At 31.3% G+C, this 14,153-nt stretch overlaps 1 protein-coding gene across 1 annotated transcript in view; it reads left to right on the top strand.

Moving 5' to 3' along the window:
• LOC139515941 (ubiquitin carboxyl-terminal hydrolase 7-like) overlaps window positions 1–11,548 on the top strand; it is a 33,256-nt gene extending 21,708 nt beyond the window's left edge. The window contains exons 10-17 of the mRNA XM_071305721.1: window positions 233–341; window positions 622–699; window positions 5,143–5,246; window positions 6,124–6,295; window positions 7,443–7,490; window positions 7,682–7,753; window positions 8,596–8,698; window positions 9,178–11,548. Of these exons, the coding sequence (XP_071161822.1) occupies window positions 233–341; window positions 622–699; window positions 5,143–5,246; window positions 6,124–6,295; window positions 7,443–7,490; window positions 7,682–7,753; window positions 8,596–8,698; window positions 9,178–9,287 (796 nt within the window). The 3' untranslated portion in view covers window positions 9,288–11,548. The remainder of the gene's footprint in view (window positions 1–232; window positions 342–621; window positions 700–5,142; window positions 5,247–6,123; window positions 6,296–7,442; window positions 7,491–7,681; window positions 7,754–8,595; window positions 8,699–9,177) is intronic.
• The last annotated feature ends 2,605 nt before the right edge of the window (window positions 11,549–14,153 follow it).

The raw sequence follows: 14,153 nt of genomic DNA, 5'->3' as shown, positions 1-14,153 counted from the left end.
TCTGAGATTTGTTAGCTTTTAAGTAAAAATTTTCCCAATGATTATGAGTTACAAATGTAACAAAAACTTTACTTGATATTCATTGCAATTCTGACTGAGCAATTCGATATTTACATCCATTAGCATTTTCAACAATTTAACTAGAATTGACTCCTTACAACACAATTTATTTAACTGATGATTTCTATTGTAAAATAGATAGTTTAAGACACATGTATTTTTATATTTACAGTTATCGGGAAGGACCTGGTAATCCTATTAGATGTACATATGAAGGAAACCTTAAAGATCTGTTATTATATGCTAAACCACGGCAACCTAGAAAATTATATTATCAGCAAGTAAGTATGCAAAATAAAAGATTTCATTTTGTAGATAGTGGGTCTTTGATGAATATGTAAATTATGGCCTGTTTTATTTTGTGAAATGCTTTTATACTATTTTATTGAACTGAAGTTTGTGATGGACAAATTATTTATGGGAAATATTTCTATGATAGATCTAAGCGAGACTGGACAGGCCTTGACTTATCTTGGCTGATACTACCAGTATCATTATCATATTGTTAGCAAAGGATGCATCAGTTAATAGCATTACATCATTTATTTTCTTTCTTTGCAGTTAAATATAAAAATAAATGAATTAGAGAACAAGAAACAGTGTAAATGTACATGGGTTACCAGCAAGTTAAAAGAAGAGGTAAGATTTATGCCATACTAATATTTAACATACTATATAGTAAAAAATCATTTCTGTAGATCACCGAAAAGGGAAGTGGTCTAGAACACAGTATTATTTTATTTAGGGGGTTCACTATACACGCAAATTTTTATTAGTCTTCACTTCAAGGTTAATCGAGCAAATCTTAATAAACAAGGCTTTTTACAGGTTTTTTTTACTTTACTACGGGCTCATAAGGATCTTAAATCTGATTTTATTGCTGTGTCCACAATAGACACAGCAATATTATTCTACGTATTTCACCTGTATCGGTTTGGACAATTCCATGGACTATTCCATACACACACCATTATGCTAAAGGGGTTTTCATATGTCATGTCAAGATGATATAGGCTACTATATAGTAAAAAATCATTTCTGTAGATCACCGAAAAGGGAAGTGGTCTAGAACACAGTATTATTTTATTTAGGGGGTTCACTATACACGCAAATTTTTATTAGTCTTCACTTCAAGGTTAATCGAGCAAATCTTAATAAACAAGGCTTTTTACAGGTTTTTTTTACTTTACTACGGGCTCATAAGGATCTTAAATCTGATTTTATTGCTGTGTCCACAATAGACACAGCAATATTATTCTACGTATTTCACCTGTATCGGTTTGGACAATTCCATGGACTATTCCATACACACACCATTATGCTAAAGGGGTTTTCATATGTCATGTCAAGATGATATAGGCTATTTACCGTTGTTTGCCACAAAAATAAATCTGGTAAAGTCACTTTTATGAAAAACCAATATAAATATAGTGAACATATTTATATATTTAATTGTCTATTGTCTATTTAATCTAACTGTTTTCATTGACCCGAATGTTTTAATGACAACACACACCTAAAATTCGTTTTGGTCTATTCCATGACATTTGCGCGGGAAATATTCATCAGAGACTTAATTTTAATGGACGTTCATTTGGAAAATTTTACTATCTATTTTATGTGAACAATTGTCATATGTGTTTGTGTTTCGTACATTTAAAGGATCAACGTTATTTAAATTCCGTATATCTTCATTTGACATCAGGTTTGTACGCATTTATAATCTCTTCTCTATAGTGTGTATAATCTAAACTGAAGGCCGCGAAGGGACACATGTCACGATGACACGTGCTGCACAATCCCACACATTTCAACGAACAAAAAAGTAACTATTGAATAGACTTTATCAGCTGTTTATAGACATCTATATGCATTTCATCCCCTAATGTCAGTCATGATAAGGCAACAACCATTTGATTTTCGGGGGGGGGGGGTGGCTTAGTCCAAATAATTATCAAAACGTTTTAGCATTACACAAAGTGGCAGCTTAGGGTGAAACAAACAATTTTTTTTCTCAGGGTCCGAAACAAATTATTTTTTTCACCAAAACCTGGAAACAAACTTTTTTTTCCAAAAAAAACCCATAACAGATTTTTGTTTATCTGTCTGTTTTGGTGTGATAAAATGGCAGCTCATAAATTGCCATGTTCAGTCATGCAAGGGACTTACTGAAATAAGTGATTTTTAAATCACTTTTTTAGTAGAAAATTCAATTTGCAAGGTTTAGTCACAAATTGGGATTTTGTAGTTTTTCGTGATTTGTATATATTTCAATGGTGCTCTCAGCACAGTCGCTTGAATTTTAGTGATATATGTATGAAAAAAAAATAAAAAAAATACTGTTATATGTATAATATATATTATACATATAACAGTATTTTTTTTATTTTTTTTTCATACATATATCACTTGAATTTTAGTGATATATGTATGAAAAAAAAATTAAAAAAATACTGTTATATGTATAATATATATTATACATATAACAGTATTTTTTTTATTTTTTTTTCATACATATATCACTAAAATTCAAGCGACTGTGCTCTCAGTAAGGCCAAAAAAATATATGTTTGTTTACGGGTACCTGACCGATCCTATTTTGAGCACCCACCCTAAGCCATTTTATTGCCGTCGTAAGAAATAATCCAATCATTATAAATAGGGGAACTCTCGCCCCATGGACAACTCCGACCATGCAAGACGGACCACACAATTCAAAATCATGGCGAAAAAAATAAAATGGACAAAATAATAAAAAGAAAATACCGACCTACCTACCTACCCTACATATTTTGATGATGTAACCTTAAACAGACATGTTAGTTTTCTCGTTTGAATTGTTTTACAGTCTTATCAGGGCCTTTTATAGCTGACTGCGGTATGGGCTTTGCTCTTTGTAACATGTACAACAATCAAACATCAACCCACACTAAACTGAATGTAATTGAAAGACATCTAGAGGTTGATATCAGAGGCGGATTTAGGTGGGCCCTGCTTTTTGAGAAAAAATTTAATTGCTTATATAGGGAATCCAGAGCTCCAGATAAGAATTCACAAATTGGGGTTTTTACCCACCATTTTCTTATGTAATTGGGTGATACAGATTTTTAATTGCATTATCAATTCCAATTCACCCCTCAAGTTAATATCAAATTGGGTTTTTCACCACCAAGCTCCTTAATGTATTGGGATTTTTCATCAACACACTATTGAATATTTAGGCAATATCAACCCCGTATGTTTTTCCATGTTAAATATGTTTCTTTCTTTGAATAATATGTGCTATAGCTGTTTTATTTTCTTAATTCACTGACGAGCAATTGTAGGTTTAATTTGTGTCCCGTTTCAATCTTCTGCCAGTTTTGTATTTTCTCACAACTTATGTAAACTGTAAATAACGGATATGTCTATTCCAAGGCACTCGTCTCAGATCTTTTTTTCTCTGATATACCTTTATATAAAAATTCCGAGAGGAATGCCTGTGTGTGCATTCACTCATTAACCGTAAAACGAAAATAAATAGTATATATATAAACTCGTAATTATACTTGAATGTTTTTGTTTTATTCAATTTACATAAATCTGGGTTAAGTTATCCCTTATTAGAACTTTTGGTTTCCAATTACATATCATTTCATAATTGATATCGTTTGGCCTTTCACATTTTCTAACGGCAATTAACTGATTCAGTTTTTGACGAAGTCCCGTGTTTATTAGCAATATTCTCGTTCAGGTACGCAAACACGCCCATGCGTTCGATGGACGCTTCCTAAAAACACTGGCTGAGTGTTGTTATCATCATATCTTTCCCTCAGTTATTCAAAAGAAGCTGAAAACATGCTTCTATTCAATATTTTTATCGGACATTCACTTTCGTTTTAATTCAATGTATGTTACGATAAATCTCGAGCAATTCAAAAAAAATATGACAACACAACATGACACACGCTAATTGGATAAACACCGAGAAGATCGAATGATTCAAAACCACGTGTACCTTTTGAGCAAGGGAAAATTCCAACAGGACAGGGACCAATTTCAGCTACTTGATGCAGGGAACTATTTTTAAAAAAAAATACTGTTATATGTATAATATATATTATACATATAACAGTATTTTTTTATTTTTTTTTCATACATATATCACTAAAATTCAAGCGACTGTGCTCTCAGTAAGGCCAAAAAAATATATGTTTGTTTACGGGTACCTGACCGATCCTATTTTGAGCACCCACCCTAAGCCATTTTATTGCCGTCGTAAGAAATAATCCAATCATTATAAATAGGGGAACTCTCGCCCCATGGACAACTCCGACCATGCAAGACGGACCACACAATTCAAAATCATGGCGAAAAAAATAAAATGGACAAAATAATAAAAAGAAAATACCGACCTACCTACCTACCCTACATATTTTGATGATGTAACCTTAAACAGACATGTTAGTTTTCTCGTTTGAATTGTTTTACAGTCTTATCAGGGCCTTTTATAGCTGACTGCGGTATGGGCTTTGCTCATTGTAACATGTACAACAATCAAACATCAACCCACACTAAACTGAATGTAATTGAAAGACATCTAGAGGTTGATATCAGAGGCGGATTTAGGTGGGCCCTGCTTTTTGAGAAAAAATTTAATTGCTTATATAGGGAATCCAGAGCTCCAGATAAGAATTCACAAATTGGGGTTTTTACCCACCATTTTCTTATGTAATTGGGTGATACAGATTTTTAATTGCATTATCAATTCCAATTCACCCCTCAAGTTAATATTATAAGAAGAGAAAATGATGAAGATATATTTAAAATTTCATTTTAATTGTAACAGAATAAGGTTAAACTAAGAGCTGCATAAAGATCTAGAAAAAAAGAGTATAACAAGTAATATGAATTATGCGTTGAAATAATTGCATGATATGTGCAAAGTGTAAATTTTTAGGCAATTGCAATGAAAAAAATATTTAATATAGAAATTTTTGTAGCCAATAAAAACGTGGTTCAGTTAAATAATATTACCTATACTTGACTACCAACTTTTTTTATTTTGAACAGTTGATCAATTATGGGTACTTTATATTTTAGAAAGAATTAGTTTTATATCCTAGTAAGAATGGTAAAGTAACAGACCTTTTTGATGAAGCAAAGAAACAAGTAGAATTAGAACCAGATGGCTCTGACAAACTGAGGTATTTAACTATTGTAAACAGAGATCTAAAACCTTTGAGATAAGGAAACTTAATAGTTTAGAATAAAATAAAAGTTCACTTCCAGCATTAACAGAAATATATACCACAAATTTATGCATAGACAATTTGGCCCACATCTTTGTGGTCTACCATACAAATCTACTTCTTAGTTGGCAGTTTAAATGGATTCACGTGATAAAATGAGATGTTAGATCTGAATTCTACCACACAACCCTGTTCATTAATATAGTTTTTATCTGTAAACATATGATCAATAGCATAGTCGAAGGGACAAAGTGGTGAAATATGTTTTCATATTTATATGGAAAACGCATATTGCACTGTCTAAAATGGAAATGTCAGGAACTCACATGATAGAAAGTGTGGTTTATCAAATTATAGCAAACTAGTCAGAACTAGTTTATATACAAGATTTTAAGAAATGTTTATATTAGGTTTCACTTATGGTAGTAAACATTTATAACTAGTTAAAACTATTTAGCATACATATACACAGATTAAAGGAATGTTTATATATCAGGTTTCACTCATGGTAGTAAACATTTATAACTAGTTAAAACTATTTTGCATACATATATACAGATTAAAGGAATGTTTATATATCAGGTTTCACTTATGGTAGTAAACATTTATAACTAGTTAAAACTATTTTGCATACATATTTAAAGATTAAAGGAATGTTTATGTATCAGGTTTCACTTATGGTAGTAAACATTTATAACTAGTTAAAACTATTTTGCATACATATACACAGATTAAAGGAATGTTTATATCAGGTTTCATTTATAGTAGTAAATGACTAATTGAACTTGCTCGAATATTTGTTAATAAGATGTAACATTATTCAATTTAATAGGTTGTTAGAAGTTATCAGTAATAAAATTTACTCCATACAAAAAGAAGAAACATTATTAGATGCAATAAATATGAGTGGCTCTACAAAGACATATCGTATAGAAGAGATTCCAAAAGAGGAAGTTACTCTGAAAGACAATGAAACTCTCATTCCAGTAGCACATTTTCATAAGGTATGGGTTTGTGTATGTTTTATTACTAAAACACTTCAAGAAAAGTACAGGATTAATATTTTGGGTTCATCTTTTTATGTCCCACCTGCAATAGTAGAGGGGCATTATGTTTTCTGGTCTGTGCGTCCGTTTGTTCCTTTGTCCGTCCGTCTGCCCATCTATCCCACTTAAGGTTAAAGTTTTTGGTCAAGGTAGTTTTTGATGAAGCTGAAGTCCAATCAACTTGAAACTTAGTACACATGTTCCTTATGATATGATCTTTCTTATTTTAAAGGCAAATTAGACTTTTGACCCCAATTTCACTGTCCACTGAACATAGAAAATGAAAGTGCGATTGGGGCATCCGTGTACTTTGGACACATTCTTGTTTTTCATCTATTTGCATCCATTATGAACAAATTAGTGAATGGATTTCTATGAAATTCTCACTAAATCTCAACTTGGAATGATTTTTTTTTTACAGTGGGCAGTATACTGCAACGACCTTGTCTGTCCTTGTCTGTCTCTTTTTTCATCTATCAGTAGGCACCCCTATCAACCAATTCCTCAAAATTAGTGATTTCCAGTAGACGTAAGAGAATATACCATAATCAATGCTGTTGCATATTTCATATTTCATGTTTTTAAGGATTTTCAAATGTAATAGATTTTTTCATTGGATGCTATTGGAAAAAAAACAGAATTTAAATATTTTATATTTAATGTCAGTACCTCTAGTTTGGAACTTAATGTGTTGAAATAGCAATTACGGTAATATCTATTGTTTAATACCATTGCATATGTTGCTAAAATCTATGCATAATGTAATAACCCTTGTCAGATATATTAAAACACAGAGTTAATAGCGCCTGGTGATGATTCATATCCTGATAGGTTTCAGTCAGTTCTTCACTTAACTTCTTCAGAGGCAGAATGATGAATGAGCAGTGGCACACAATTTATTTTATAAACATCCATTATTCATCACAGGATAATTAGAAAATATGAGTTGTTTGTCCGGTCAGTTCGATATTTGGTATAATTTTCACAACTTACAGTAAACTTAAATCTACTGTTTTCACAAATTGTAAGGATATCTGGGTATAACAAAACAGCATATTTTCTGCTTTTATTGTGATATAAATTAAATTTTTTAAAATTTTTTTAGGAATTTTATTCTACATTTGGTGTACCATTTCTGTTAAAAATCAAACAGGTATGTTATTTTATGTGCACATAAAGGATAAAAAGTATAAAAATAATGCTATGTTACAAATGATTAAAAGTTTTAAAACTTTTTTGATTTAAGTGTTGAAATATATCTTTCTTATCAGCCTAAAGCTTATTTAGCTTTTCAAAGTTTGATTTTAACAAATATCATACTAACATTTATTTTCTTTTATGAAGGGTGAAAAGTTTTCAACAGTTAAAGAAAGAATACAAAAGAAATTAGAAATAACAGAAAAAGATTTTGAAAAGGTAAGTTTGACTTTTGTAGAAAAAGTATATAGAAATGACCAATTTTAAGTAAAGGCTATTCAATTACAATGTATGTGGGAGGGTAGGAAGGGACTTTCAGTATATCCCTAAAACCAAGAACCATTTTTTAAAGATAATTTTGCAATATTGTAATAGAAGCATGCTGAAAAAAGACCCATGCCCAACATTCAATAATTAATTTCCCCTTCCTACCCTTCCACACACATTTTTAATGAAATAGCCCTAACCAAAATATTCTACATAATTAGGTAAAAAATACCCTTTCAGCGAAAAGACAAATTAGTTCTTGCTAATAAAGGATGAAGTGGGCAAAGGGTCTGATTTAGCATTACTAAAATTGCATTAAAGATATTTGAGGGGTAAATATGAAGTTAAAACACATGAAAGCGGAACAAAATTCATATTTATTTATAGCTTTAAATTCTAATGATACTGGTTACTGTGAGCTTGTTACTTGATAATCCTGATAATAAGCAGTCTGGTGAGTTTGTCAAATTAAGCAAGATAGTTTATTTGTTTTATTGATACATTATTGTCATCTAAAAATTAAGTAAACAAATCTTGACGTAGCTGGTTACAAACTAGAGAGGTTAATATATTTTCTTGTCAGTCCATACCTGATTTCATTATAAATTGGCTGCTTTCTATAGATAAAAATCGTGGCAAAATAGAACTAATATGATATGACATAGATGCAGATATTAATAAAACTACCAGAGTTATTGAATTGTATATGGAAAATGAACATGAGATAAGGAGCTAGGTTGCTTTATTTTATGAATATATAAATATAACCTAGCAATTATTTCATTTTTTTTTAGTACAAGTTTGCCATTGTTGTAATGGGAAAAGTAGAATATATTTCTGATGAAGAAAATGATGTCCAAGTAGATCTTTCGCTATTTGAACCTCATCCAATGCAAGGTAAGTCTTGGAATAGCAAAAAAAAAAACAACTTTAAATCAAACTGGAGTGCAAACAGTTATGTAAAGCAAAATGATCAGGCAGTCAGTGATTTAAAAAAAAACCTTAGTGCTAGGCCAGTTAATCTCTGGTAGTAAAACTTGACTAAACATGATCAATTCATTGGAATAACTGCTATAGCAATATCAAAGTTACCGCTGCTGCCCAAAAGGACCAGTAATTCGATGTTATCCTGTCTTTGAGAGAAGTGTAAATTGTTTGATAATAAAAGATGCACGGTCACCTGCTTTATTTGAAGAAGCTTTAAATATCTTGCAGTAAACTTGAATTTCTTCTTAACTAACTTAATTTATCTTAATATTGTAATTTAAATGAGGGAAATAGATGAATAGTTTTTTTTTTATAAATTTATACTAAAATCATGGTAGGCAGAATCAAAATTTTGCATTCAACTGACATATGTTTTCTGTCTTTTGCAGGAGCAAGTATGCAAGCTAGGCCATGGTTAGGTCTAGATCATGTGAACAAAACACCTAAACGTCAGGGTTTCCGCTGGCGGTCGCCATTTTCGCAACTTGCGAAAAAATAATAATTGTGGCGATAAAAATTCGTCATTTGCGAAAGAATTTGGCGAAAGAAATAACGATTTATTTTCCTCCATCTTGTTTATTTACTTAAAAAAGTAATAAAGTGGCGAAAAATGTATTGTTTTGGCGAAAGAGGTGGCGAAAAAAATAATTGACCCAGGGGAAACCCTGTGAACGTTCATAGGTTCCTTATTCAGAGAAAGCCATCAAGATACATAACTAACCCACACAGAACATAAGTCCATTATTTTAATGCTCATGTGTTCATTGAACTTTTATACGCTGTTATGCCTGTGCTTAACCACCCTAAGTGATATTCTTCTGGAGTTGCAGCACTGTTTCTATGTGTACTAGGAGGATACTCAACGTTGTTTACTGACCTGTCTTTATAATGTTAATGAAGGACAACTTTACTATAATTCTCAAATTATTATGATATAACTTACTGATGTAAGAAAACAACTTATTATAATTATAATGGAAAGTAGAAAATTTAATTCCCTTTGAATTAGGCTATTTGAAATGAAATGAAATTCGTTTTGTCTGAATTTAAATGTCTTCAAAATAGTAATCATTCCACTTATTGTAAAAGGGAAAAAATTGAAACTGATTGAAATATATAGAACTTGTGAGTACATATCTTTTTGCGATTATTTACTTATAAACAGTTAGTATTGTTTTATGAGAACCTGTAAAGAAACAAGTGATCTGTGTCTGAGTAGATATTGTATTTCTAATTCCTCTGTATACGCCTGTTATGTCATTTTTCTAAAAGAATGTCAGCTAACAGATTATATAACCAATCTACCATCCTTTTCATCTTTAAGTAAATAATTATAAGTGAAGAATTGAATGCTGTATTCATAAGACAACATGGTAATAATGATAATTTCATATATTTATTTGAATTAAGATCGAGTCTTCACTTTTTTCAATAGAATTCTGTTCAAGAAATATAACAATTGGCACATATCACTAAGCCTGTTCAAACTTTAGTCTGAAACCATTTAAATAGGAGTGATTAGAATTAAGAAATACTTAATGATTCAATAAAAAGTCAATAACTTATGCTTTAAATGATTCACATAATGATTTATAAAATGATATACTCTAATAGAAAATTATATAGTAGAACATATTGGTAGCAGTTGTTCACAAGTCCTTTATTTTAAACATGAATGTTGTATTTGAAGTTAAGTATATAGTTTTGGTACAAGTCTACTTTATTGAGGTTTTAAAGTATCTGACAAGTGTTGAGAAAGAAATGTGAAGCACAGTGTGACACGTTAGTCAGTACATCTAAGGGTGCATGTTAATTTATTTGTTACAGACTCATTAGTGCTGGTGTAAACAATGCATATGTTAGAATGTGGCTTTGTGATTGAGAATGTGTGAGAATCTTGTATGCATGATGATCTGCTGTTTTATAATTCTGATGAAGTTTTTGTGAATGTATTTATGACGATGTTTGACCATGCCTGTCATTCCCCTCTATTTTATCTGTTCATAAAGTATTGTAAATATACTAATACTTTTATGATAAGCTGTAACATAAACAGAATAAGTGCTATTTCAGAGGGTTTAAATGCAGGTATTAACAAGAATTTTTTGTTTTAAAAAAGTAACAGTACCAAAGTTATTTTGATATGACTTCTGGATAGTTTATATTATGGCATGCATAGTTGTTATGCATTGTAGACCAGTCCAAATAATGATTTTTTTTTACATCCACCTAAAATTGATGGAGTATAAAATAATGCTCTTATACATTTTTTTCCTATTGCTGGTGTTCTTGTGATGAAGTACTTCTTGTTAACTTGATGTCTTATATTTATTTTTACAATGTTCTAGACAATGAAATTAATGAACAGTTAAGTTTTTTGAAGTGCTTTTAGCCTTCTTAATTTCATCCATCAATTGTCTACTCTCAAGGTCATTTAAAACTTTACACATATAACTATTTTTGATAATGTTAGCTTTCCTTAAGATGTCTTAAAGTTTCATTTTGTTGTAGTGCATCTTATTGGTGCACCATCCAACATCTTTTTTTTATTCTTTTGAAACAGTTCTTAGAAAAGACCAAAAATGAAAACTTATATTTAGTTTATTCAGAAATAGAAATGTGATATTATTTGATAGTTATAAACCATGTTTAAAACCATTAAGATGCATGTGTTTATCAAATTGAATATATGTGGCTTGGTATATTGATTTATTTACATTATTTTAGTAATAAATATTGATTTGAAGGTTATTCAACATATCTAAATATCTCTTTTTATGTCTGATTTTTACCAAAGATTGCATAAAATTTAATAAATTGATTTACATTTTCCTTGTAGAAATAAAATTTACTCTAGAGACCAAAGTTCAACAGATAAAAACTATTCATACTATTCCACTTCACGTTAATTCAGGACTAATCATAGGTATACTTTTTAAAGACTCTTTTATATAGTCATTTCAATGAAATTTCAGGTGTCAAAACTATTATCATACTTTACTTCTTACATGGGACATCAGAAAAAGTTTATTTATGCTATTAAAAAATGAAATGACCATTTTCTGTAACTTAAAAGACTTGAATGATTACAAGATGTACTGTTGATGATACTATATTTGGTTGATTTTAAACGATGAAAGTTTGTTAGATTTGTACATGAATATTTTACTTGAAAGAGGGACGAAAGATACCAAAGGGACAGTCAAACTCATAAATCTAAAACAAACTGACAACGCCATGGCTAAAAATGAAAAAGACAAACAGAAAAACAATAGTACATATGACACAACATAGAAAACTAAAGAATAAACAACACGAACCCCACCAAAAACTAGTGGTGATCTCAGGTGCTCCGGAAGAGTAAGCAGGTCCTGCTCCACATGTGGCACCCGTCGTGTTGCTTATGTGATTACAAATCCGGTAAATAGTCTAATTCGGTAGGTCACATTCATGAAAGGGAAGAGGATTGTAGTTACGACGTAAGGAACATATCCGATATCATTTGTGAAACGGTTATTCCATAACGGTCAACCAACTCGTGATGGCGTCCGTAAAATTTACGAAGGGATGATTTCAACTTCACCATTTGGAACTCTTGGTTTATTAGCTTCCTTGTGAGCAGTAACCCTCTATCAAGAAAATCATGATAGGAAATGCAAGCACGGGAATATCGTATCAGTTGGGAGATATATACCCCGTATGCAGGTGCTGCTGGAACTTTATGCTCTTTAAGTTGATACTTCCATATGAATGAATTGAAATGTCAGAGTGAATTTTATAGTTATCTGTAAATTTATTAATGTGATAAAATGTTTTAAAGAAATATTTGTTTTTCATTTTGATTTGTCTTCCATAACTAATAAGTAATTTTGTATTTAGAGTTTGTTATCAAACATAACCACACCTTGTGTAAGAATGTTCATTGACATTTAAAATTCTTCATTTTGGTATATATAGTTTAGGAAGAAAATCTGGAAAAGCACACTGTTGCCTGGTAGTGAGAGCAGCTTTTATTTTACTACTAAATAGTCTGTTCATGCTAAGTAGATGGAGCTTAGTGCAATAATTGTCTGAATCCATAAAGCACTTTATGTAAGGTCAACCATACTCGGTATATAGAACCAATTGTACGACTTTTTATATCTGTCAGATTGGTTTACTTGTTTTACTCTGACTTAGTTTGTCTCAACCAAATACTTTTATTTCATATCGGTTAAAAATAAGCTCATCTTATTGGACTAAAAGGGGCCACATGACATTCTTTATTTTTCAGTAATAAATTCCATCGGCCATTAACAGAACAAAACGGACCGGAAACCCGGTCGTTAACAGACTTTTACATGATAATGACCGGTGGGGCGTGGTTTCCCTGTTTGAGTGACGTTCTGTAATAAAAGCAATTCCTATTCAGACGTGTTTACAGTTAACAGTTAGGAAAATGGAAGACACGTACTCTAATGGCCGTTTTGCTACTTATAAAATTAAAGTAAACTCTATTTTGTATTTCGTATACTGAAACATTGCACTCAACTGAATGGCAGTGACTTATTGTTATTTAAAACTATGACCGGTGATCTCTCTTTCCTATAGAAGTCGTACATTATCTTAAGGTTACTTTCAACAATTTGAATTTATGAATTCTTTTTAAAACATGGTTTCTAAATGAAATAAACCAAGGTTCCTGGTTCGATTCCCGTTCGGGATGAAAATTTCAGGAACTCAATTTTCAGCTCTCCCTTGACACCATTTGCGAGTATGGTCTTGAGGAAACGATGATAGTTCGTCGGAAGAGGACGATAAATGGCTGACCTGTGTTAAGAGAGAGCCATATCTCTTGCACGTTAAAGACACCCTTGTAGATTTCGAAAAAGAGTAGACTTATGCCGCTACAAGGCAGCATTCGCACCCGCAAAGTGGAAATGGATTAATATAAGTTGCAAAACTTGTTTCCCAATTCACTATAAATAAATATGTTTAAATTAAACTAATGAAATAAACATAATAGTTATTGAAAAACTGGTCATTAGTGTGATATATGGACTGCCCACAGGACAGTGGTATTGACTAAGACAGTGAAAATGACCATGCCTTCGGCTCAGTCAGTATCACTGTCTTAGTCAATACCATTGTCCTGTGGGCAGTCCATCGGCGATGTCATTATCACTGTCTTAGTCAATACCACGGTCCTGTGGGCAGTCCATATTTCACGATAATGACCAGTTTTTCAATAACTATTATGTAATTAATGACCATAGATCAGGTTTGAATTCTGGTGGCATCACTTTTACCTTTCTAGAGTTATGCCCCTTTTCATGTGGAAAAAATTGCTGAATTTTGAGTTTCTGTTCTCTTTCTGAATAAAATT

Source organism: Mytilus edulis, chromosome 3, assembly GCF_963676685.1.
Source record: "Mytilus edulis chromosome 3, xbMytEdul2.2, whole genome shotgun sequence".
NCBI lineage: Eukaryota > Metazoa > Mollusca > Bivalvia > Mytilida > Mytilidae > Mytilus > Mytilus edulis.
This window is presented reverse-complemented; position numbering and strand designations above follow the sequence as displayed.